The sequence below is a fragment of the Berghia stephanieae genome, chromosome 13 (assembly GCF_034508935.2).
Source record: "Berghia stephanieae isolate SIO BIC M18660-M18661 chromosome 13, UCSD_Bste_1.3, whole genome shotgun sequence".
NCBI lineage: Eukaryota > Metazoa > Mollusca > Gastropoda > Nudibranchia > Aeolidiidae > Berghia > Berghia stephanieae.
The window spans coordinates 21,401,024-21,428,170 of NC_088372.1; the positions used below are offsets into that span (position 1 = coordinate 21,401,024).

At 37.6% G+C, this 27,147-nt stretch overlaps 1 protein-coding gene and 1 pseudogene across 12 annotated transcripts in view; one reads left to right on the forward strand and one right to left on the reverse strand.

The window, feature by feature from the left end:
• Nucleotides 1-188: 188 nt before the first annotated feature.
• The window catches only part of LOC144959143 (uncharacterized), a 45,757-nt gene continuing 18,798 nt past the window's right edge, over nucleotides 189-27,147 (reverse strand). For 2 of the 11 annotated variants that reach the window (XR_013642568.1, XR_013642569.1), the window contains 6 exons: nucleotides 26,521-26,621; nucleotides 23,681-23,947; nucleotides 22,780-22,902; nucleotides 22,296-22,486; nucleotides 8,460-8,549; nucleotides 1,186-3,147 (listed from right to left, as the gene is read on the reverse strand). Coding sequence is in view for 2 of the 11 variants with exons in the window: in XM_078891630.1 (XP_078747756.1) it covers nucleotides 22,394-22,486; nucleotides 22,780-22,902; nucleotides 23,681-23,794 (330 nt within the window). In the remaining 9 variants the exon portion in view is untranslated. Of the gene's footprint in view, nucleotides 456-1,185; nucleotides 3,148-8,459; nucleotides 8,550-12,803; nucleotides 13,216-13,547; nucleotides 13,789-13,813; nucleotides 13,856-20,985; nucleotides 21,209-21,472; nucleotides 22,487-22,779; nucleotides 22,903-23,680; nucleotides 23,948-24,229; nucleotides 24,247-26,520; nucleotides 26,622-27,147 lie in introns of those variants that run through there. The other 9 variants (XR_013642571.1, XR_013642570.1, XR_013642572.1 and 6 more) reach the window with 9 other exon arrangements.
• LOC144959145 (uncharacterized) lies at nucleotides 13,986-18,536 on the forward strand (annotated as a pseudogene). Its single transcript, XR_013642578.1, has 2 exons — nucleotides 13,986-14,245; nucleotides 16,292-18,536. The product of XR_013642578.1 is annotated as an uncharacterized LOC144959145 (transcript).

The following is a 27,147-nucleotide window of genomic DNA, read 5'->3' on the forward strand; positions in this document are numbered from 1 at the left end:
CTAATTATTTTAATATTTAAGTTCTTTTTTCATCATCCGGTTCACCCGACGTGATACCAGATTGAAGCAGTGAGTCAGAAATTGCATTTACTTAATTGTTTTAAAACATTTAGCCTTTTAAAATTTTTAATTTTGAAATTAGGGAGCAGGCTCTGGTGTAAGATTTGATCTGAAAAAGAAGGCATTATTCATTTCTCACAGACTTCTTTGTCCTTTATTTTGGTCTTGAGAAGGGTTACTGAAATCAGCACTTTTTTTTTTTTTTTTTATAAGCTTATCCAGGAAAATGTCCATTTGACACACCATTAGTGAATGGGTGGGGTTCCTACCTCCCATAGCGGGCAGGGAGGTACTTGCTGTGTCTTCTATCCCCTCTTATGCTTTCCAATTGCTTTCTGTCTTTGTCTTGGAATGGGATTGCTTGGTCTTTTTCCTGGCCCTGGTCGGAGTCCTAGCTGGGAGGGAAACAGTCAAATGCATAGTTATTGTTTTGGGAGATGATTTTTTTTTTCCTTGTAAATCATCTCTCTGTTATGCATTGTATTATGTTTAGTTTACATATATTATATAATTGGTAAACATTTGAGTGTATTCCTCTTAGTTGGGACCTGTGCTTGTGTCTGGATGAGACTTAGGCGATCTCAAACTAAGTACTTTGACGGTGTGCTCTTGGAATCTACATCTGTTCCCTATTTGAACCAATTCCCCTTTGTCTTACCTTTTCTTTTGTGCTGTAATTGTAATTCTAGAACTTTTTACTACTTTCTTCCTTTTTATTGGCGCTGATATGACCTTAATGTGTTGCAAGCGCCGTAAAACCCTTAAAAACAAAACAAACACCATTAGTGACCTGACATTACTGTGACCCGATTTTTAGAGCAAGCGCCATAAAATCTTTAAATATAAAACAAACAAACAGTATTTACAGATAGTCAACTTTCTTCATATTTATGGTCTTATCTGTAGAATCATGGCCTAGAACTAGAAGAATATGCAAGCTCCAAATAAAAAAGATTTTATGGGTTTTAGTTAAACTATGTTCCATTACATGGAGAGGCTGATTGATGCAAGAAAAGTGTCTCAGAACCGTTTAATTTAACACTAAAATAGAAATTTGTTTAAATTATAATTAAGAGAGATTAAACATTTTTTGTTTGTGTATCAGGGTTTGTAAATATTGCGGAATTTTTGTCTGTTTCGATTTGCTTTTATCATTTAATTATGTAATAAAGAACATATTGCATTTTTGTCTTTCGACTTTTTATTGTTATGGCTGTAACTGTCGGCCATACTGGGTTGTGTAATAGTTACAGATGTTATTATATAATATGCCTGTACAAAACATGAGAAGTCTGGGTGCTTCTTTCTTATGAATCTTCATGTGGTTGTCTAACATTTTAGATTAAATACTGTACAAACTTGTATATATTATTATATAATAATAACTTGATGCTCTCCTGTATATTATTGATATAAATAATTGTTGTGGCATTATTAACAAAGGATTGTTTTAAATTGAATTTTTGTTTGCTTGTTTTGGGGGGGTTTTTTTCGGTTTTACAAGGTGATTTTTTAGGGGAGGGGGGGGGGGTATTTTGAGACCATTCACACTTTATTTTTACTCATGGGAGAAGATTAGGAAAGAGTTTTGTTTTTTTTATTTATTGTGTTATTTCGTTTTTTTTTTCAAATATTTTATTATTGAACAATCTTGAATAAAAGGTATGTTTTTGGTTCAGTATAGAAATTGAAGGACACGGTAAAGCACAGTATTTTATATATTAATTTAATTTTTTTACTCTCTATCATATTGAAATATACTCTCTTGTCAAAGCTCGGTTGGCGAAATGCTGTATTATAATTATAATTAGAATCATTTGAGAGAAAACAATTTTTCTTTTGATGTGCTGTATAACCTTCTAAAACAGAATCAATGATCTTTCGACTTACCTAGCTAAATATTGCTGTTGTAATTTGCTTAGTTTGGTGTTTAGAGAAGTTTTGCCGAGGTCGTTACTATCGAGTTTTGAAATTATAAAATCAATTAATTTTTTAAGAAGAAAAGGGCAACTCAGTATTATAGTATCGGGCCTTATAATGTTATGGGAGCTAATTTCAACAGTCTACATCGTCCATCTCGAAGGTACCTACTTAGGTAAACATCCAATTGGCACTCCAGGAATGAGCTGATAAATGGCCTTATGGATGTGACAAGGTTTTTAGGACATTTGAGTGACAGATCTCAGAATAAAATCCATTGATTATTTTGTTTATGGATGGATTTTTAATTACCTGTGTCTCCTTTTCGTCAAGAGGAATTATCTCATTATTTTATGTTCTTTGTCTAATTCAATGCCAATTAAGTATACATTATCATCGTTTAGTAGTAATAGTAGTAGGAGGAGGAGTGAAAGAAGTAGAAGTGATCTTTGGTGGTGGTGGTGGTAGTAGTAGTAGAGTGTAGTAGTAGTAGTAGCATTTATAATAGTAAGAGGAGGAGGAAGTAGCAGTTGTAGCAGTAGCAACAGCATAAGTAGTACGAGTTGTAGTAGTAGCGGTGGTGGTTGTGTTAATAGTAGTAGTAGTAGTAGTTGTCAGTCGCAATAGAAACAAGATGAATGAACGAATGTTATTAGAACAATATACACAAATGATGTTGGTAAGAAATTCCATAAGAAAACTGTCACAAGGTAATTCTTGAATGACTGGGTGGGGTTCCCGACCTCCCGTAGTGAACGGGGAGGTACTTGCTGTGTCTTCTACCCCCCTATATCTGTTTTCCAATTGCTTTCTGTCTTTGTCTTGGAATAAGATTACTATTAGTTTTGTCCAGAGTCCTTGGCTGGTAGGAAAACAGTCGAATATATAGCTATAGTTTTGGGGGATGATATTCTTTTCCTTGTAAATCATCTCTCTGTGTCCTCTTTGTGGGATCTTGTGCTGGTGTCTGGGTGAGACTTTTAGGTGATCTCAAGCTAAATGCAATGATAGTATGCTCTTGGAATTTACATCTGTTTCCATTTCCCCTTTGTCTTACTTTTTCCTCAAGTCCTTTTAATTATACATCGAGAATGTTTTTGCTATCCAATTTTCTTCCTTTTTACTGGCGCTGATAGGACCTAATTGTGTTGCAAGCGCTTTAAAACCCTGAAAATGAAAAAAAACATTCTTGAATGAATACAAAAAATAAATAACAAATAAAAATTGAAATATGGAAAAATCATGTTTAAAATAAACGCATACGTGTAGGTATGACTAAATTGTAGGTGCTGAGTTTGATTCTGATATTATTTTTTAGATTTGAGCTCAACATAGTGTTTTTTTTTAGAAATCTCAAATGAAGGAAATGGCTGATGACTCATCAAACAGTCCGACCAAAATAGTGTATGAACCATTCACACTGGGTGGGGTTCCCGACCTCCCATAATGGGCAGGGAGGTACTTGCTGTGTCTATCCCCCTGTATCTGAATCCCCCTGTATCTGTTTTCCAATTGTTTTCAGTTTTTGTCTTGGAATGAGATTACCTAGTTGTGTCCTGACCCTGGCCGGAGTCCTTGGCTAGGAGGGAAACAGTCAAATGTATAGTTTTAGTTTTGGGAGATATTTTTTTCCCCTTGGAAATCATCTCTCTGATATATAAGTGTATTCCTCTTAGTGGGATCTTGTGCTTGTGTCATGGTGAGACTTTTAGGTGATCTCAAACTAAGTACACTGATAGGCTGCTCTTGGAATCTACATCTGTTCCCTATTTGAACCATTTCCCCTATATCTTACATTTTCTTCAAGTCTTTTTAATTGTACATCTAGAATATATTTACTTTCCAATTTTCTTCCTTTTTACTGGTGCTGATATGACCTAAAAGTGTTGCAAACTTAAAACCAAACAACTATTCTCAGCATCTTGCCAGAAATGGGCTATAGACGTATCATTCCTGATCAGTGCCAGTGGACACGGGTTGTTTCAGGTTTAGTAGTCAAGTATAGGAAAAATTGATGGTGTCCTGTTTTTTTAGAAAGACTACAAACTTTTAGTCAGTTCGATTCTGTTTTGGTGGACACAGGTTCCTAATGGTCTGTTAATAAGTTTTTTTTTAAAAATGTGCTGCAAAGGAAAACCAAATCATTAAAATAATAAACTATCAAAACTCGTTAATTTGACTGTCCCACCATGCCATTTTTACAGGTCCTTAAATGAACTAAAATTATCTAGTAGGTGAAAAAAAAATATGTACAATATAAATAAAACCCCTTATTTTCTTAATTTCTTATTAGAAAGAAACTGGAGGCAGCAGAGATGTGGTTTCTTAGAAGGATGTTAATAATTTCATGCACAGAGAAGAAAACTACCGTAATGAAGAAGTATTAGAGCAAGCTGAAACTAAAAGGTTACTAATTCGTACAATAAGAAAAAGACAAGTGCAATTTTTAGGGCACCTAAATCGACATAAATGTGTTGAACATCTTGCTCTCACAGGAAAGATATAAGGTAAAAAGAGCAAAGGTAGACCAAGAAAAACATATTTGAATAGTTTGAATTTGAACAGCTGAGTGACAAAGAAAGAGATGATTAATATTAGTTTTTTGAGGTTATCTGATCAGAGAGATGAATGGCGTACCATGATCACAGATGTCTGGCAGAGACTTGGTACTTAAAGTAAGAGAGAGAAGAATTTTCTTCATACTGGAGCTGAATTTTATTTATGAGTCAACTTAGCACAGCTTCCTTCAACATTTTTATTTCACAGACATTGTTTTTTTCACTGGAGATTTGTTTAGAGAGGGGAACCATAAACTTTGATTGTTCTCTTATTTTGTTGAATATCCCCCGAGAGGTAAATTTCACATGGGTCGTTTAGGCATTTTTCAAAATAATATCACTTTATCACGCTTTCTTCTTTGTTGTAATTGTATTGGTTCAAGGATTATATCAGTTTTGTAGTTGTTCTTTTTTTTTTTCTTTGCCATTTTGATTAACTCACTCAATCCTATAGAATTTTGCTACTTTTCAAAATTGGAAAAAATGTATTAAAAATGAGCATGTGCATAGATAGTTTTATTCAACTACCATTAACATGTAAAAATTAAAATATTAGCTTTGATAATACGCCTATAATTTGTCTCAGAAAAATGTAATAAATAGAAATGGGGTAAAAGTAACCCGGGTAAACTACGGATATAGTCGGTGTTAGGGTTGAGTGAGTTAATATTACTGCCCTGCTTTATATTCTTGGATTTCTGATTTGCAATGAGGCTCCAAAAGACCCCCAGGAGTTGCCAAGTAGCTATTGATTTGATTTGAGAGTTAATTCATTCGTTTTTAAAATGTGCCTTGATCTGTTTGTTTTGGGTTTCGAATAATTTTTAAAATTATAGTTTAGGACACTTGGGCTTTTTTGAGAATGGTAACCCTAGCAATGCTGTGTTGAAATTATGGAATGTTATAAATTATGAATGTCTTTCTGTTGTCTTGCCTCCCTAACACTAACAGTCAATACAATAACAAGGTTTTATCTGATTAGTTCATTATTATTGTTATTATTATTATTATCATCACCATCATCATTATTATTATTATTATTAGATCTATGTCTTCATTATTATCATCCTGTCATTAGCACAAGGCACATATGCGCTAATATTTCTTTCTTTCCAATTTTTAGCATATGAAATAAATTTTCTGTCCAAGAAATCTTACATTTCTTATAGGTTGTCATTTATTTTTCTTTCGAAAATGTCAAGAAAAATATAATGGTTTGTGACTTTTATCCTCATCATCACAGACACCGCCATCATAATTGTTGTCATTGACCATATTGCCAGGATCCTACACCCGTTTTCACTTGCTGTGTCTTTTATCCCATAGGCCATAGTTTGTGGCGGAGAGGGAAACTGTCAAATGTATAGTTATAGTTTTTGGAGTTATTTATTTCCCCCTTGTGAATCATTCTCTCATGTACTGTCATATATTTTGAATATGTGATTTGTAACCATTTGAGTTTATTCCTCTTAGTGGGATCTTGTGCTTATGTTTCGATGAAACTTTTAGGTAATCTCAAGACGGATTGGAAGGGGTGGGCCCATCAAGTGACCACACAGGTCACCTGATATCACCCCTTTTGATTTCTTTTTCTGGGGTTACATTAAAGATAGAGTTTATGCCACCCAAATAAGAGATTGCAACTATCTCCAAATCAAGGTAAAGGGAGGTTATGGCGACAGTTACACCTCAAATGCTATAAAACATGTCAAGAGAGTTGAGGAAGCGGTAAGATACGTTGAGAGAGAATGGAGGATCCTATGTAGAGGTTTTGCTTTAAATGGTATGAAGCCCTGTTTTGCGTGTTAAAAAAATTTTGTGTAAAACAATCAGACGCAAAAAATAACTTGAGTCAAATGTCTCCCTTTTTGGGCTGCATTGTAACAGCTAATAGTATCTCCCTGAACTTTTCACTACAAAAAAACTTGAAGAAGCGTCATTGAAAACTATGCAAAATACTAGATGTTTCTATCATTTCTAGTTTTTACACTATTTCAATTCTTTATCGGGTAATAAAAAAATATACCCTGTATGTTCGTGTTGAGAGTAGAACTCATAAGCTTAACTGCTAGTGCCACAAAACTTTCGTAGTGTCTGTATGTTGACCCCACGACCGCAAGAAGTCACGAGAGGATATTTGAAACTTCTTTTTGGAATGGTGGATGGTGTCAATTGTAGAGCGTCTCGGGGCCAGGCGGGGTTGCCGTAACAGGTAGTGGGTTCGAATCCTCACGCCACAAAGTTTTTAATCTCTATTGTCTTCTGGCAGTCTTCTACTCACTTTAGTTCTCATCAGTTCAAAGTGATGTAAGATAAATGGCCTTTGGTAAATTTATAAGAAATTACAAATAATAGAAATAAAATGAAACATTTTATTTACATTTTAAAACATTCGATAAGTCCTTGTTTTGACTTAGCACCTTTTGCCTCCTAGTCATACAATTAAGAGGCCTCGGCTGCCTCTTCTATCCTCTGTGAGATTCCTCAAACTTTCATGGTCTTCTGCTTTATATCTTCTTAAAAACAAAGGGTCTTAACCTGAATCTATTTTATGTTTGAGGTCCCTGCTTAACACAATGTGAATCTTCTTTGGTGGTCGACCTTTATATTTACCCTGTCCAGACATTGTTGAAAATGTATTCGTGGCTTTGCTGGTATTTCAGTGTCTCTTCAGAATACCTACATGACCAAAAGTCACCATCGGTGAAGAAACAAGCTGGATCATACCATACTGCATCATTTCATTATATCATTTTTGAAGTGAAATTTAAAATCATCTATATTATAGTAGGCAGTTTAGTGAAAATTTCACATTGTAGAGAACTTCTTTGAATTGGTATTAACAGTTTGCTGTGCTTATTCTTTTGTTGTTTTTTTTTAACTTTTGAGATATATCATTTGGTTCAAGAGTTATTAATTTTCAAAGGAATATTTTTGGGGGTCCGAAACGGCCAATGTCACCATTGAAAATTTGTGATGAGTTAATGACAGCACAAGTAATAACAAATGCCTATGAAGACGTAACTTCATCATAACAAATGCCTATGAAGACGTAACTTCATCATATCAAATGCCTATGAAGACGTAACTTCATCATAACAAATGCCTATGAAGACGTAACTTCATCATACCAAATGCCTATGAAGACGTAACTTCATCATATCAAATGCCTATGAAGACGTAACTTCATCATATCAAATGCCTATGAAGACGTAACTTCATCAAAATCAAAAATATTTCTAGGGTATCCAAGTTACCTGCTCATCCATGTGTAAGTATATCATTAAATTCAAACCACACTTCACTTGTGGTATGGTTATTTTATTCTTTTGGTTAGCAGTCTCTTTGCATCAACGTTTGTTGTGAGTGATGGCCAGGGGACCCTTCATCAGTATGTGGAGCGCTTGATATGACTTGATGCTCCCAGACAGCAATTTATGCCCAGAGAAACATGATTCTGGTGTAACTATTTCATGACAGAGTACTTTTCAGTTTGAGCAAAGAGTAGATTAAAAGAGGTATAAATAGCAAATTTCAAATTTAAAAAAGAAAACCAATCAATACTATCAGCATATGAGATGATAAGTTTTAAAAATTCTACCTAAATACTACTTTTAATTTATTATGTAATTAGTGAGGAATGTAGATTATTAGTGACACCATACCGTCAAATATTTTGGCATGTTTATCTACCATTCTGCTCTATTCGTGGGGGGGGGGGGGGGGGGGGGGGGGGGGGGGGGAGAGAACATGTATTTAAAGTTTTGGCCGGAACCTTGTCATTCAAATATCAATCAATTAAATTGACCTTTATCTTGGGGAAACACTCTCAAACACGGGACTTGTGAAGTATAAATTACATAAATAATGGGTCTTGTGCAGTCTAATAAAAAGGGGGAAATGAAACTTTAAAAAACTAACCTTAGCAGTAACATCAATTGTGATCTTCTTCATATACCTCTTCATGCAAGGAGTAATTTTATAAGGAAAGGAATGGCATCTTTACCATTTCTGAAAATGAAAAAAATAATAAAAAGCTATGAACGAAATAAGAGGAGTCGCGATAACCCAGTCGGTAGAGACTTGCCTCACACAAAAAGGGACCAAATTCAATCCCGGGTGCAGTTGAGATTTTCCTCTAACTACTCTAGATTTGGTGGAAAGTACTTTGTAACAGAGTCGCGTCCTATTCAAAGACTAGCAAGCAATTGCTATTGTCAGTGTAACCCTCTCCTTACCACCTGGCAGCAAAATCGTCACATTTGTTACGACACAATATACACATTTATAAAAATTCAGATTTATTTTTTACATCACAAACTTTGAAGAATGATCTTTGTTTAATTAATAAGAACATAAACTTGTTTTGTTGAGAGCTTGTTTGTGTTTTTTTTAAAAACTTTTTTCTGCCTGCCATTTTGGGAGAACACTGAAAATTATCGGTAAGGAGAGAGTTAAGGCTAATAAAGCTGGGACAAACTCCTTTTCTATGTGTCTATTGGCTCTTAAAGACTAAAAAGAAGAAAAATTTTAATGAATCCTTATATTTAAAGAAATGGTTGCTTCTTTCAAAACCATAGGGATAAAAACGGATTGGCTATTCGTCAGTACTGACCCCCAGGCGCTGGCACATGCTGGTGAGTACTGACGAACAGGCACCAGCGCTTGGGGGTCAGTATTGACTAATAGGTACTGGTGCCTATTGGTCAGTTATGACCTGACCACGGGCGTTGGTGCCTGTACTGACGGTACCAAAATTATAGGAAAATGCCATTTTTTGAAATAACTTGCTCTACGACAAATAAATCCGCATTTTTTAAAATTGAGCTTTATATAGAGCAATATCCACTGAATGTGCTCAAAGCGCTTTACAGGGGGTCCCTGGTCAACAGCAACATTTAACATGTAGGACGGGGCATGACGCCTGTTAGGCAATATTATAATTTTTCGGACAAAGACAACGCTGTTAACGGCCAGGTACTCGTTTTACACCCGAGTACGGTGAGAGAATGTGGGTAAAGAACCTTTTCTGTCTGTGGTGTCTGCCTTGTGGTTGCACACGCACATTGGAGTCCAAAATAGCCACGAGGCGCTATTCAGACTCGAGTCCGAATTGCCACTTCGTTTGGGCTTGGGTTTGTTTTGTTTTTTCGCGAATTGTTTGTGTTGAACGGAAACGAAAGATGCCATAGCTCTCTCATTATCGCTAAGTGTCAATTAATATATACTGGCTTTGTCTTTTTATCAAGCACGTCACACGTAGTGGGAATTGTCATTCCATTTCTGTAATTGAACAAGACAAGACGCACTAAGCCAAGCCCAAGCGCAACAATCCAGTAAAAACTCTCCTCATAATTTTGTAAAACTAAAACACGGAAATCTCGAACAAACCCGGTCCCGACTTGTTCGAGATTTCCGTGTTTTAGTTTTACAAAATTATGAAGAGAGTTTTTACTGGAGTGTTGCGCTTAGGCTTGGCTTAGTGCGTCTTGTCTTGTTCAATTACAGAAATGGAATGACAATTTCCACTACGTGTGACGTGCTTGATAATGGACATTCAGTTTACGGGTGTGCCAACCACTGCATAAGTGAAATGCAGTGGCCACGGTTTTTGAAGTGTTCATCTTCAGGTACCACTTGTCAAAGTAGGATTTGAGTCTGGTGACGTCCTCGCTGAGTACGCTCTCGAGACGGGTCCACACTTTACTCTGAGTAACGAGTGCCCAGTCGTCTGCGTATCCCAGCCTCAGGGAGGAAGTGTTCGGCATATCGCTAATGTAAACGTTAAACAACATTGGCGCAAGTACCGACCCCTGAGGGACCCCATTCTTCAATTTCCTTACTTTGCTCGTGACGTCTCCCAGCGCGACGTGGAATTGCCTTTCCCCTAAGATCGAAGAGAACAACTTCAAGGTCTTTTTGCACCTTATGATTTTTGCAAGTTTGAGCATCAACCCATCGCACCAGACCGTATCGTACGCCGCTGATAGGTCTATAAAGACAGCACCTGTTTGCTGTTTTCTCTTGAACCCGTGCTCAATATGCTCTGTAAGGGCAATGACCTGCTCCGTGGTGCACCTCCCTTCCCTGAAGCCTGCCTGCTCGGGTGGCAGGGCAGCGTCTAGGACCGGCCCCCATCGGTTTAATAGAACACGCTCCAACAATTTGTAAAGACAGCTCAGCAGCGATATGGGTCTGTAACTGTCTGCCTCCTTTGCCGGTTTCCCTGGCTTCAGGATGGCAACTATCTTCGCATGCTTCCACACTTGTGGAAGCTTTCCTTTTGCAAGGACGTCGGACATTGCCTCTGCTAGCCAGGCCCGTGCCCTGGGGCCCAGATGCGTCACCATGTCGGGATATACACCATCTATCCCTGCTGCTTTGCCGTTCTTCACTTCGCTAATGGCTGCACCCACTTCTCGGGGACTGAACGGGGCCTGAAAGGTAGCGAGTCCAAAATCGTACGGTACGCCTTGCGGACACCGCGCTCAAAAGCCTGATTAGGGACCCGCTTACTACGGTTCTTAATGTTCTTGGCAATTGTGTCTGCCTCGCATTCTGGTGCAGCCTTCGCGTAATTCCGATCTGGGTCCAATTTCTTTATCAAACGCCAAGCGTGGCGGCTGGAGTGTGTAAAGTCAAGACTTTCCACGGTCTCCTGCCACCGTTGCTTCCTTCCCTCTGCCAGAGACTGAAGTAGTCTATCGGCTGCGTCCTGGGACTGGGTCTGTTGGTACTCTCGGTACAGCTCTTCCGACTCTGCTGTCCAGCAAGGGGTGTAGAATTTCCGTTTGCCCCGTGGAATAGAGCGTTGAGCGCTCTTAACCAGTAGCCTACTGAATCTGGTTATATTCTTGGACTTGGGAGGAATGGCAGGGCAGACCTGCTCGATATAGGAACTGAATTCCTCCCAATCAGCCTTCCTGAAGTTCCATCTGCAAAGTGGGAGAGACTGCACCCTCGGTATTGTCACCCCAGCTGTGACAAGAACCGGCCTGTGCTGGCTATGCGGAAAGTCACTGAGGACTGTTCGCTTCACCTGCAGCGGTTCACCGTTCGCGCCTTTCGTTACGAGGGTGAGGTCTGGAGTATACTCCTTCTTATGGGGGTACCCCGGAAGGTACCCTTGGCTGTAGGATCGTACACTAGGTGTAGATCGTTACAGTCCATCCATGCGCGGAGTTGTCTTCCTGCCTCGTTGCAGTCTCGGTAGCCTCAATCGTGATGGTGGCTATTAAAGTCTCCCAGACAGATGGAAGGATGGCTGACCACCGGTACCGGTGGTGTAGTCCCAAGTCGCTCTAGGTGGTTTGTAAATATTATGCAAACACAGTCCACCTACTTCCACGGAAATTCGGTTCACCCATTGCTGTCCGTTACGCTCTCAATGACCCTTACCTTCGATGGCTCTTTAGCGTAAACGCTAACCCCTCCTTTGAGCCTCGAAGTGTCCTCGCGTTGGACCACCGTATAGCCTGGGATCTGGAATCGGGAAGATTGCGCGCCTGAATAAAGGTGGGTCTCCTGTAACAGGAGGATATCTACGCAGTGGGAGGCCAATAGCTTTGATAAAAGCTCTTTTTTTGCCATACTCTGGCTCTCGACGTTCAGGGACAATATATGTGCGTCAGTTCGCCATCCCTGCCGTCGCATTTTCCGATTGGCAGGCCGCGAATCAATTGATGCATGGGACGTTTGCTTTTTTCTCGGACATGCCGACGACCCTGGCGACACGAACGCGGTATTATTTGGCTAGGCGGCAGACCGCTTCACCATTGACGGGACTGATTGGGACTCGACATGTAGATAATAGTGTGGCGCCCGGGATAGGGCTGCTATTCGGGCACCGGGTTGGATCAAATTTAGTCACACACCGGGGCGAGCAGCTCATGTGGCTCGATACCCGGGATGGTCTCGTGACGGTCGACCGGGATTTACACCTTTGCCCTCCCGTGTGGCTCAAGCCCCCTCACCACTGCAAGGTAAAGATCCACGAGGGGGACCATATGGCGAAAATAGTCTCCCACACTATTATCACCAGGATATTACCGTACGGTGAAAATAGTCGGCCCCACTATTATCACCGTACAGTGAATAATATAGAATTACCGTACGGTGAAAATAGTGTGTCAGGCTATTTTCACCGCAAGATGAAAATCGTCTCCAAACACTATTATTATTATTATCACCGTACGATGAATATAGCTTTCCACACCATTATAATGAATATATGTAGTCTCCCGCACTATTATCGCCGTACACTACCTGAATATAGCCTTCCACACCATTTTCACCGTACGGTGAAAATCGTCCACCAAGATATTACCGTACGGTGAAAATAGTCTCCCACACTATTAACACCGTACAGTGAATATAGCCTGCCACACCGTTATATTGAATATAGTCTCCCATACTATTATCACCGTACACTGAATATAGCCTTCCACACCATTATCACCATACGGTGAATAGTGTATCAGGCTATTTTCACCGTAAGATGAAAAAAAAAATCGTCTCCCACACTATTATCACCGTAGTACGATGAATATAGCTTTCCACACAATTATAATGAATATATGTACCCTCTCGCACTATTATCACCGTACACTGAATATAGCCTTCCACACCATTATCACAGTACGGTGAAAATCGTCCACCAAGATATTACCGTACGGTGAAAAAAGTCTCCTGCACTATTATCACCGTACACTAAATATGCCTTCCACACCATTATCACCGTACTGTGAAAATCGTCCACCAAGATATTACCGTACGGTGAAAAAAGTCTCCTATACTATTATCACCGTACGCTGAAAATCGTCCACCAAAATATTACGGGACGGTGAAAAGTCTACCACTACCACACTATTACCTATCACCGTACGGTGAAAATCGTCCACCAAAATATTACGGGACAGTGAAAAAAGTCTCCCACATTATTATCACCGTACGGTCCACCAAGATATTACGGTACGATGAACAAAGTCTCCCACACTATTATCACCGTACACTGAAAATCGTCCACCATAATATTACGGGACGGTGAAAAAAGTCTCCCACACTCCCACACTATCATCATCATCGTACGGTGAAAATCGTTCACCAAGATATTACCGTACGGTGAAAATAGCCTCCTACACACGGTCAGGCTATTATCACCGTACGGTGAAAATAGCATGACAGACTATTTTCACCGTATGGTGAAAATAGCGGCTTCCATAAACGCGCGACACAATAGTGCATAGATAGAGTGAGGGGACAAACTTTCTTCTTACTTCCAGAGCTATCTCGGTTGATTTGTTTACATTCGATATCCAGTCTTCCGGTCTGATGTGGTGAATTTGATTGGCTCAAATAACCTCTTCAAGTGGAGTCTCGAAAGATCAAGAAAGAGTTAGCTCTCTAAATGTGTCATTGTTATTTTTAGTAACAAAATATAAACAACAGATCAGCGTTCGAGAGAAATCTGGCTCGTACACGATTGATGTTCAAAACTGTATATTAAGGACGGTTTTGTTGATATCAATTCAGTCTGATCATCATCGAAGCAATACGACATATTGTAAACAACACTAACGTTGGTTTATATCTTCTACGACGACAGATCACTGCCGAACAACCTCTACTCTATCAATTCTCAACGCAGACTTCTTGGACAAAACCTACCTCCGTCTTTAACTTCACAGCTTTACATTGTTACTGTAACTGTAAGTAAAGCATCATTTTAATCAATTAAGCATTTTATTTTTTAAATATATACAAAAATTATTATTTTCACCTACTTCTTACAATATATATATTATTCCCAACGAGAACGATCAAACATTTGCACAAAATTATTATTATAATTAAAGTGTTGCTCGATTGTTATTTTTTTTTTCATTCAATATGTAAAAATGTACACAGCTAGATAATATTATGCATTTCCACGTTCGGATCATGAGCAAAGTACTTAGAAAAAAAAGCCATATCAATCCTTACGATAATTCTTCGTGAGCTAATTTCCATTTCATACACTGTTTTGTTTTTCGGCCTTTGTCTTTTTAGTTGTCCTTCAAAGTCATAAAGTCATAAAGCCATTAAGTAAGGCTCATGGAGCGTGAGATTATCTCGGTTTGTAACTTTAAATAATTTTTGCTACCATTTGGATAGAGCTCTTGTATACCTATATCGTAAAGTACATTCCGCCAGATCAAAAAGACCCAGCTTCCAATCAATGCCAGATGGACATAGAAGTTAGATCTAGATTAAAGTCGAAAATTTATACAAACTCTTTTGTAGTGAGGCGCGTGCCCTACCAACTGAGCTAAAGCCACATCATGTTGGCTTTTATGCTTTCTAGTAGTAGTGTTAACATTACAATATCATGTACCCATTGCTGACAATAGCAAGATAATCATTCACTCATTTGAAAATTGTGTAGGTGCCTTATGCTCGTGCTTTGTCGAAAGCCAGTCTACAAAACACAAAACAAACAAAATAATGAGTTAATATGTTACGTACCTAAATGGATAGTGCTCATTGTTGGTGACTTGCACAAAATCAACACACTTAAACCACCCAGTCTTCATCAACATCATTAGAATTGTAAATTTGTGTATAAAAATGAATGTACAATATACAGGATCTTTTTCTCTTGTTTTACCTTGGTCATTGTGCTTCGTGTGTGATTAATTTATTCTCCATTCGAACTCCATAGAGAAACAAGTTTAAAACATTACTTTTTTCTTGTTAGGCATTTTCTTTGGGGGGGGGGTTTGTTTTATTTTTGTTTTTGTTTTTTGTTTTTGTACTAGTGCTCCAGTAAAATCCATCACTGTTATCTACTCGTTCACAATAATTAATATGTCGAGTAAGCCAATAACTTTGAGAGGTTATATACTCTGAGTACTCTGAGATGACAACATTGTAACAGAGTTATTGCTATTATTGTTAATGTTAGGTACATATCCGAGACTGATTCTTACTCGTTTTTAATCAATCTCACTATCTTAAACTTTTCTTTTAATCTTTGTAAATTACTTTTATTCTTTTTTAAAACTTGAACAAATAACAGACATCATAGGATTGTTGGGGTTTTTTTTTTTCTTTTCTTTTTTTTTCAATATATGGTTATTGCTTTTTTAAAAAATTCCTACTTCATGAGGAAGCATTTGTTAGATTTTAGCTTTAAAATATTGTTCCAATTGCATGTTATCCTCTCAATAGGAGTTGTACATAAAATATCCGTCCTTGAAAGTCATTAGAACCACGTAGCCAGAATTTATCTCGGGTTTTGTGGCAGATTGTTACTACCTGCTATACAGAATTCTGATCTATTACACTGTAACGTCTAGTGAAGATGGGGACGGTAGTAAAATCTGGGACAATTCCTCCCCATTCCCTACTCTGCCAAAATATATTTTCCAAGATCGTCGCAAATGATGGTCACGGTTTTGTGTCCTCCGGTAAAGCATGACTTTACTCACCTTAAACCACGACAAAAGTGTTTCAGGTTCTGATGAGAATAATAATATGTAGATAGTGATGAAAAAGATAAGTCTAAGAACAAAAGGAAACCATCTGATTATTTTATGACCTGATGTAGAAATAAGGCTCTATTCTATGTAACCATTCTGAGGGTTTTAATAAACAACGTTGTGAATTTCATTGAGTATAGTACAAAACTAATTAATCTTCTGCATAACAGATATTATTGCTTTGTTTAATAATGACAGTATTGTAATAAAATATTGATTTTGTTTATTCAACAGGAATTGCAAATTTCAAGACTTATTAATTCATCAAGACATCAAGGATGTTTTCAGTAAACAGCAATTTAATGGACGCCTGCAGACGGCAAGGACGTGGACAAAACATGATGTTTCCTTGTTTTGTTGACGCTGGATCGCACCCTTTCAACCACGGTGCATTTGGCCCTTTCGGATATTGTCAAAGTGAAGGAAGTCCTCAGTGTGGATCACAGGAACAAAGTCAATGCCAAATCCCAGATTTTCAACAGATGGCCAGTTTTTGTCCTCCTCTCGGTCAAGTGTTTCGTCATATGATGGAGGAAAACACAAAACACAAGTCTAGTGACAAAAGGCAAGAAGCAAGAAAATGTGAGAAGAATAGTGAATGTAAGCCAAGAAAGCAATCCAAACATGGCCAAGGTCAAATGCGTCCAACTGTACAGGACATTATGAACCATGCTTTGTCTGTCATGAACTGTTTGAATGAGTCAACAGACTCCAACAACGAACTATGGCAACAACAGGTTGACTGCCGTGGTTTTGACCAAAGAGATATCAAAGTAAAGATTGACGGTCATCAAGTCCTGCTGAAGGCGTTCAAGAAACAGGAATCTGAAAATGGAGTGCGTACCATGAGTATGAGTAAGACTGTGCCTCTCCCTGAAAATGTTGATACAAAGAAAATCAAATGTCAGCTCACACATAACGGTTTTCTGGCCATCAAGGCACCATATTTGGCCAAGCCCAAATGTGACAAGAGAAAGGATGCCGTTAAAGAGCTCCTGACTTTAGTTCTTCCCGGACTTGAACAACTGGTCCAAACAATGCATGGTGCTTCAGCTGAATCCGACACAGAAAAAGAAGATGTGGGAGAAGGCAATGAACAGAAAACCGAAACAGATGAAAGCAAAGATTCTGGCAAGTCAGAGCACAAAGCTTCAAGTAATGAAACTGAAGAAAGAGTGTATGAAGTAAAGAAGCAATCAGATGAAGAAGTGAGAGAAATTGTGCAAAGTGTTGGGTCCAGTCATGACAGTAAATCATTAGAGCCAGACAATCAAGAACACGAACTCGAATCGGCACCTGAAGCAAATTCAACTGATACTGATACCCAGCAGAGGTCCAAACACAAGTCATCGAACACTCCCCTATATTGGAGGATGCAAGTGTGACTCAAAAACCAGTTGTAACAATGCCAGCTGACAATTCCAACTCTAAATCAAACGATGACGATGGAAATGCCTCAATTGCTTCTGAAGATTCATTTGTACTTTTGTCTCAACTCGAGAAGGAATACAAAGATGATCAAAATGAAAACATCAGTGGAGAAGATTTACCTAGTCTAAATGAAACTGAAATGTCACAAGGAGATTCAAATGTCAACACCCAGGAAGACTCAACATCTGCAGCAGACAATGATGCCTCAGAAGATCTCGACCTTGTACTTTTCCGTCTCGAGATGCCATCCTACAGCCCAGAGTCCATGAAGGTTACTTTCGACAACACAAAAAGGATTCTCTCCATTTCTGCCAGCAAAGACCAGGGCACTTCCACTATAACCAAGACTGTGTCCATAGACGATGACGTTGATGTTAACGGCCTCCAGTGCCACTTCAAGGACGGGACTCTGATGGTTACAGCTCCTCGTAGGATGACTGTTCGTGTCATTCCCATTAACGCTTGAATTCCTTTGTATCATTAATGATCAGCAAGGTACATGTCTAGAGGCTAGCCCTGCTTTTAGCCCTGCTTTTCATCAGCATTTGCTGTTCTCATCTTCTTACTGTAGTTGCATGTCATTGTCGTTATTTCCATCATCATCATAACCACTACATCATCATAATTATCATAGTCACTATCGTCATCATCATCGTTGTTAAATCATTTCCTTTGATAAATGGCATTATGTGTATTGAAAACTAATGACGAATTATTAAATAATTTGACTTTGTATTTCAAACATCTTATCAAAAATATGTTATCTATTGTGGGCCATTATATTAATTTAATTCACATGTATTAAAAATATCATTATTCAAAATCACAATAAATCATTATCACCATCGTTCATCATCATCATCGAATTATCCTCTGTGTTATTATTATCATAATTCAATTTTAAATCTGTCAACTCTGACAACAATTTTGATTTACTATAAGATTTATTATAAGTGCCCGTTTAAAAATATTGTAGCTAATCTTAAACTCACAAAGGGAGTGACTTTTAAAGTGACAAATTAGGGTGTTGGCACTGGTGTAAGAAAAAGATCTGAAAAAAGTGCATATGAAACAGTGTCAGACAAAGCAATACCAAAAAATGTTCACTAAGATTCACTTCTCTGGGTCTATTAAAGTGTTTTATGTTTTCTTTTCATGCATTTAACTATTAAAGTAAAATAACATTTAAATTTTAAGTTAGACTAAAAGCTTATCATCTAAAACACAGAGAAGTTACATTGATTTCATTACAATTTTATCACACTCAACGGTGCAAAATGGTATTAACCAGACTTGTGTAATTTATATTATAATTATATTGATTCTTTTTACAAAGTTTCTTATTATCCATATCTTGATCAATATTTATGTCATATTCTCATTTTACTTTCATGCTCTTAGTTTAGTTAAGTATTTTTTTTCTCCTTATTTTCGTGGGGGGGTTTTTTGGGGGTTTTTTTTAATTGATGTCATTATGTAAGTCATGTTTAACTTTGTTTTGTTTTGGTTCTTTTTTTAAAGTTGTTTTTAAACTGATCTCATAATATAAAAATTGTGTAAAGAAAATTGTTCAGCAATAAAGTTGATTGAATATCTACAAAAATTGAATGCTTACTTCTGTTTATTTTACACATATGTATGTTATTCTAAAACCGCCAGGTCAGTGGTTGGAGACATCAAAATCTGCCAACAAGCCAAATTAATTGGCCTTCAGGGTTCTTAATTCTTAACATCGGTCACCGTCTTCTAACACAGATGGCTGTAAAAGATTTGGTGTCTTACAGTCTATCAGTGTAAATGAGTTACTGTAGGATCTGCATAAAGTCAACACTGTTCCGGTCACCTTCTCATTAAAATCAACACCTCTTTTGGTCCCTAATTTCCTGTTCTTTAGATAAATGTGTTCCATTGAAAATGGATAAAACCAACCTTGCTTAATTAAAGTCTACCAATCTTTTTGGCCCGGCTGTGTTGGCATTATTAAGATTCCAATGTACATGCATCAATGCGTCGAGACATGGAAAATAGTTCATAGCACGGTAGTATGTTTCATATATCCAGAAGGTACCAAGTTTAATTTCCTGCTGTCTATGTGGCCTTAAGCAAGTCACTTCATCCTCACGTACTTTGTGGTGCTGCACTGTGGCTGACTATTGGGATATTTTATTCTTGCCTTGGAATAGACCCTAACAAAAAAAATTGCTTTGGGGGGCAAATGAGTGGAATTTTATATATTTTTATATTAGCACTTTTTGCCTAAGTCTAAAATCTTGTGACTGGGTGGGATCTGTCGACCTCCCATGGTAGCAGGGAGGTCACTGAGGACGAAGGCATTTGAGTTGCTCCATTTTATTTATGTTTTTAAAATATCAAATTAAGAAATTTAGCTTTAGGAGCAGGCAATGGTGTGAGATAAAGAACTGAACAAGTATTAGTGTATATGAAAGGTGCTAGGCAAAGCAAGAAAAAAAACATCCCAAAAAATCAGTCGACCTTGACTGGGGATCAAACCTCAGACCTTCTGATCACATAGGATTCACAGCATAAAACGAATACCCTTGTGAAGAATATAGGTATTAAAATTGTCCCAACTATCGGAAGCCTCTGTGGTGTAATGGTAGCATCTCTGACTCTGACCGGTAAGCAAAAGGTCTGAGGTTTGATCCCCGGTCAAGGTTGGCTGACTTTTTTGGGATGGTTTTTTTCTTGAATTTTTCTTTCTTGCTTTGTCTGGCACCTTTCATACACACTTGTTCAGTTCTTTATCTTACAAGAGTGTCTGCTCCTTAATTTCTTAATTTAATATTTTCAACAAAAAAATAAGATGAAGCAACTCAAATGTCTTCGTCCTCATCCTCTGGGGTTCAATGTATGTGTTATTTGATACAAGCAAGGGTTCACAGCATAAAATGCATACCCTTGTGAAGAATATAGGTTTTAAAATTGTCCCATATCGGGAGCCTCTGTGGTGTAATGGTAGCACGTCTGACCAGTAATCAGGAGGTCTGACGTTCAATCCCAAGTCGAGGTAGAATGATTTTTTGGGATGTTTTTTTTCTTGTATTTTTCTTTCTTGCTTTGTCTGGCACCTTTCATACACACTTGTTCAGTTCTTTATCGATCTTGCTCCATTTGCGTGTGAAGCATGTATTCTATCAACTGAGCTATCCCGACCCCCGCAACATGATGATGAAGGAGGGAAAGTACCTTTGGATGAGCACATGCCTTCATCAATCAGATGATTGTTTTGTTTTGGTTGGGCCTCGCAATGCGCAACAGACACCAAATAACCTAACCTTCCTCAGGCACAGGAAATACATTGGCTCTGGCTAGAGAGTTATGAGGCGGTGAACCAATGGGAGGGAAAAAAGTTGCATTGAACCTTATAATAATAAGCAAACAAAATAAGAAAACAAAAGCCACATAAAACATCAATAAACATCACTCTTATCATAAGATATAAAAAATAGTCAATATATTATATATAATCACAAAATTAAAAATAATAACAGAAAAAGACAAGGGTGTGTTAAGCTGTTACGAAAGTGTTTCATGGCCAAAGACACAATGACAGGTGTTGAAAAAAAAGTAGTTTTCAGAGTTGGAGTTCTCTCAGTGTACAAGCATGAAAGTTTCATTTGTTTGTAATCCTCTGGACTGGGTCCATCTCACAGTCACAGTACTTTTATGCAATCTCTAACCAGCCCATTTGACAAATCACTAGGGTCAACAGAAAAAAAAAGAATAAAATATAGAAAAATCAAAACTGAGCCAAATATGTACCAAGTTCACAAATAATGGAGATGGACACCAAAGTCTGTAAAAACATATCTGGCCCCCCAGAAATATGCAAAAAAATATCCCAAATTATGCGGGGGGGAAATTGCAAATTATGCGGGGGGGGGGGGGGGGGGGGGAAGGCAAATTATGCAAGGGAAATTACAAATTATGCAAAACAAGAAAAAAGTAATAAATCGCTGTCTAAATTTTCCATTGCTTTATTTACATTTAACCAATTCAAAATTAAAGAACTACAACGCAAATCCAAAACTTAATTTTTTGTTGTAGCACAGAAAAGCTAGATGTCGCAGAGACGTTGTGCTAAGACTCCTGCGCCTGTCTGACAATATCAGATTGTAAACAGAAAAGCTGTGCTCAGCATCAGCGCTGTTGATCGTGGTGTATATGTACCACTTGGCACAAGCAGCCAAAGCGGGCACTTCATCAGAAATGGACTGCCAAAAATGTGGCACGTCAACAGAAGAGGTGATGGAGTTCTTCACCGCGAGGGGCCCAAGCTGCCGGGTGTACCTTTTGATCTCCTCCTCGGGTACAGTTTTCAGCTTTGTGAGGCTCTCAAGTTGATCCCAAGGTGGAGACAGGAGCAGCTTAGCGGGGTTGAAAAATGGGACCTCTCTTAAAAAGTCAATCCCTGGCTGTCAAAGTTAAAGGGAAGTCACTGTCACGTATTTGGGAACATCGTCGGCCTTTTTCGGTTTCATTTTTCTTCATACAATGAATGGTCATAAATTCACGCTAAAAACCATATTTTGCATAATTATGCAGTAAAAGGTGAATTATGCGGCCGCATTGCGGTAAGTGGCAAATTATGCGGCTGCACTGCGGCCGCATTGGTCGCGTTTTCCTGGGGGGCCAGACATATCGTGTATCAATGCAACCCATCCAATGGGCGTGCTCAACAAAGATATGGAAAATGTCTGAATGAATATATAGACCCTGTAGTGTCTACTAGAGATTTAAAATGATGGATTGATATGAAAAATATTAGGAGCTAATGGAAAATTACCTGTTAAACAAAGTCAAAGGAATATTGGGTGAATTCAGGATTTGAATCTAGTCCTGATCTCATATGCTCAACTGCCACCTCGGTCTTTGCCAAATGGTCTATAGAATTCTCTTTCCGCCTTTGCCTTGTTTAGATGTGCCAATTGTACATTGAGAGAAGTTCTCTTCTCTGCCTCTGAAGTATTTGCAGATCTGTAAAAATGAAAAGAAAGGGAAAAGAATCTTAAGAAATTTTCAATGAAACTATCAACAAACATCAATAAAAAGAAATTAAAAATCGCTACTGAGGAATCAAATATAAGCCAAAAACCAAGAAAAAAAGGAGAGAGAGAGAGAGAGAGAGAGAGAGAGAGAGAGAGAGAGAGAGAGAGAGAGAGATAGAGAGAGAGAGAGATCCCTGTATCTGCATCTGAGGGAGAAGGATATTTCATGACCTGTAAGATTATTGGAAATAAAGGTAAATCTAATCTTTTAAAAACTAATACCTGAAAATTTTGACATTGTTGCTTTATCACGTTCAACATAAATCCGCCTTTGGCCATCCACAACATGTGGCAGATGTTTCCTCCAAATACCCACATAGGCAGTATATCCCAGAGCTTGATTTCCTGAAAACAAATCAAAAGTGGTAACGCAGAGCTGCCAACCCCATCTGATGAGAATGTGTACAATGGAACCTCAAAAAGGGGGAGATTTCATGAAAATGGGTACAATCCTGAAATCGACGGAAACTAACCATTGCAAAAGTAAGAGGAAGGTAAACTTACATAAAGTCACACCGCACAAGCTCAATTGCAGCAACAATGATGTTCCCAAGACTATAATCCAATCCTTTCAGAATTCTACCTCCAGCATGAAGATCATAATTGGTCAAAAAATATATGAATATCAACTTGGTCACCAAGGTTTCTCTATTTTTTCTCTAATTTTGCTATTACAACTAAAGAAAACTGAAGTGACCCCGTACACTGAAAATGGGTACAATCTTGGGGGAAATGCGTACAAGCGTACAATCGCTGAAAATGCGTACAATTCCGCATTTTTTGCGGTAGGTTGGCAGCTCTGGGTAACGCAATTGTAAAATTCAATCCAAACATATATTAATGCTTATACACACAATCAAATAAAAAGAAAAGTAAGGTGGGCAACCCTTAAAAGAAAACAACAACAAAAAAAAACAATGCTCTAATTATATCCGGAGCTCATAAAATAATTAAAGATGTAATTCTCTTTTACATGCCAATGAGTTTCAATTCGTTAACGTTTTAAACTGGAATCAAATAATTTGTAAATAGGATAGAATTTATGAAAGTAGTAAAATTGGGATTGAAATGGAAACAACAAAAACCACCTCATTGATTTTTAGAAATAAGATGAATCACTTACCATTGCTTCACAAGCCAATTTGTACTGTCTGTGAATATCTGCCTTTGTCCAATTCGCAGGATTGTAAGCGTATGCCCTCTTCCCAAACAAGGTTGTTGAGGAATTCAAGGACATCCTCAGGCTTGTGCAGTCCACTCTCCCTTGGCTTCCTTACGGAGACTGAGCGGATTATTCCGGGCTATAGCAGCCTTTCCTACCTTGATTTTTTTGTTTTTTGTTTGTTGCTTTAGGTCTCTTCCAACACAAGTGAGGTTATATGAGAGACCGCTGAAACAAAAAAACAAGCAATCCAACAAAAATAGTACAAATGTCAATCAAAAGCATAACCTAAAGATATCATAAGCTAAATTATAAATAACCAAGAACAAACAGGCAGAGGATTTACAGGAAAAAAAAATATCCCCTGTCAAAAATACAATCACAAACCAAAGAAGCAGGATAGGCTAGTAAAGAGAAGAAGAAACGACATCACTATCGGATCCGTACACCCATGCGAACATCATAGGTATATGATTCAAGGGTGATGCTCCCATCCAACCACCCGCCTACCTTGATTGTTTCACATCCTGCCAACAAAAAAATATATAAATAATATAAGGTAATATCAAATGAAATGTCCCAAACATCAGAATAAAAACCAGCAATTCAATAGTATAGGGAGGGATCTATTCTCGGCCCCCTCCTTTTTACAATGTATACTGCTCCCCTTTCTGATATGTTATCCACCTTTCCCATTGATTTTCATTTATATGCTGATGACACTCAGCTGTATACCAAACTCAAGAAAGATTCAGAGTTATCATTAGTATCTGTTAAGGAAAATGAAATTGCCAACATAAAGGATTAGATCAAATTAAACAAACTTAAATTTAATGATGACAAGACAGAAATGATCATCTTTGGAAATATTTTTATTTTTGTTTGTTTGTTGCTTTAGGTCTCTTCCAACACAATTGAGGTTATATGAGAGACCGCTGAATCAAAAAAACAAGCAATCTAACAAAAATAGTACAAATGTAAATCAAAATCATAACCTAAAGATATCATAAGCTAAATTATAAATAACCAAGAACAAACAGGCAGAAGATTTACAGAAAAAAAATATCCCTGTCAAAAATACAATCACAAACCAAAGAAGCAGGATAGGCTAGTAAAGAGAAGAAACGACATCACTATCGGATCGTACACCCATGCGAACATCATAGGCATATGATTCAAGGGTGATGCTCCCATCCAACCACCCGCTCTTTGGAAATAGGTATCAACTCTAAAAAATATCTACAAATGAGATACTAGTGGGAGAAAATACTATTAAACCTAGTTCGTGTGTGAGAAATCTTGGGGTGTATTTAGATCAAGAGTTATCCATGGAAAATCATGTTTAAAACGTAGTATGTCAATGTTGTAACTTATCACATTAGAAACATTGGAAGAATCAGACATTATATATTGATGAGGATATTACAAAGATGCTTGTTAATTCTTCCGTAGTGGCATGGCCAGAAACTGGTCCCAATGGTGCAATATCTTCATTTGACTCCACATCTGCAACAACGGCATCTTCTAAACTTTAACTCTTGTCGAATGGTATTGAGACTGAGTACCAGTGATAGTGGCATTGACCTTGCCGATAATATCAAGAACAAGAAGCATCAGCACTGGATATATAAGAAAGTGAGAAATAGTTGATCTGGGGGTTCCTTTTTTTTTCTTTTGGGGGGGGGGGGGGGTAAGAGATCTGTCCCCGTTTCCAACACTCCGGTCCCGTTCCCGCCCGGGATTGGGCGGGCGGCTTGCAAAGACCGACTGACGTACTGGGTGATGTAAGAGGCATTTCTTGTTAGCCTATTTGTTGAAAGCCAAGTTATATTATTGATATCAGGAATGTCCACTACTGTTATCAGTACAAAGAAATGCTGGCGCACCCTGACTGGGACTAAACTTGATCGCTATATTCATGGTTCTGATCAATGACAATTCACGGGATGTCATTGGACGATAATCTCACACTTTCCTTTACTGTTAGTTTACATCACAGCAGGATATTTCTGCATTTTCATTGGCTGTTGTGTTTTACTTCACTGCAGGATATCTCGACATAAATTGTATTCATTCTTTTTTTTTAACCAAATTATCCCTGGTATCCATAGTTTGCAATGTTGATATAACCGTCTTGTGATAAAAGTTATGTCGATATAGGTGATCTCCATTTCCTAATGTTATAAAGCTAAAGACAAGATGGGACTTTGATGTCATATCAATATAAGCATGATGTCAATATAACTGTTGTCTGTTCTGCACTGTATACTGTATGCTTTTTAGGGTGAACAAAATAATTATCTCCTGTGTTTTGTTCAAATTGTGTCCGGATTAAAATCAATATGAGCTTACCTAACAATAGAATTAACCAGAAAAAGACACTTCTTTAAAGTCATGTGTAAATAACCTGTTTTTAACCTGAATGCCCATTTTACAAGGTAAAAAGATGCCTCTTGAATTAACACAAAAATACAAATAAATGACAGACATGTATAGAAAAAAATCTTCCCATACTTCTCTCCTCTTTGCTGTAAACGTCACTTATTGCTGACTAAGATACGTGCATAGACTAAATCAAATTAAGGATGTAACTCTTCCTTATACTACAAGTTATTCTCTGGTCCCAGACATAGCAGTATTATAATAGATTTTGCTGCAACTTTATTTTTAAATATTAAAGAATCTAATTAAAGAATCTATCCAACATTCAAAATGAAGGCAACAAAACTTAGGACAATAAATAAATATTGGTACATCATGTGACAAACAGCATGATTCATCTAGAAGAAATGTGTCCTCACTCTTTTCTTCTCTGTCTGTTTTCGATGCTTTTTGCAGGTGTGATCTGTATCATTGAAGGGCAAAGACAAAAGGCTGCCGGAAACGAAAGCGTCTTGTATTTCTGAAGAAGATTTGTTTTTAATTTAATGAAAATAAAAAAGTTAAAATCAGAATTGGATGAAAATTCAGAATTTCAAGACAACAAAAGAAATGGTATTATTTGTGACCAACCGTTTCAACGTGTTATTATATCAGGATGACATAGGTGCTGGAAATTGAATGCAAATAAATGCTTTAGTTTTAGAGTCTATCCTTTCAAAATCATTTTTAAAAAGTTTGTGAGGAGGGTTAAAAAATCTCCAGTTGTTTGGGTAACAGTCAATTTAATCTATGAGAAAAAAAAAATTGCCCATTGCATAGTCGACTCTGGATTCTTTTTTCCTGGAAACCATTTCTGGTAATATTAATGTATCACAGAGTTCGCTCTGGATTGTTTTGTTTGAATTAAAGCAAACATTCAATATTTTTTTTTTAAATTGTATTGCAGCCAACCCAGAATTGTTTACATATGACCAATCAATTAATGAAAAAATTCTTAATACATCGCAGACAACAATAGTTCTTTAAAAACTCATTTGATGAAAAAT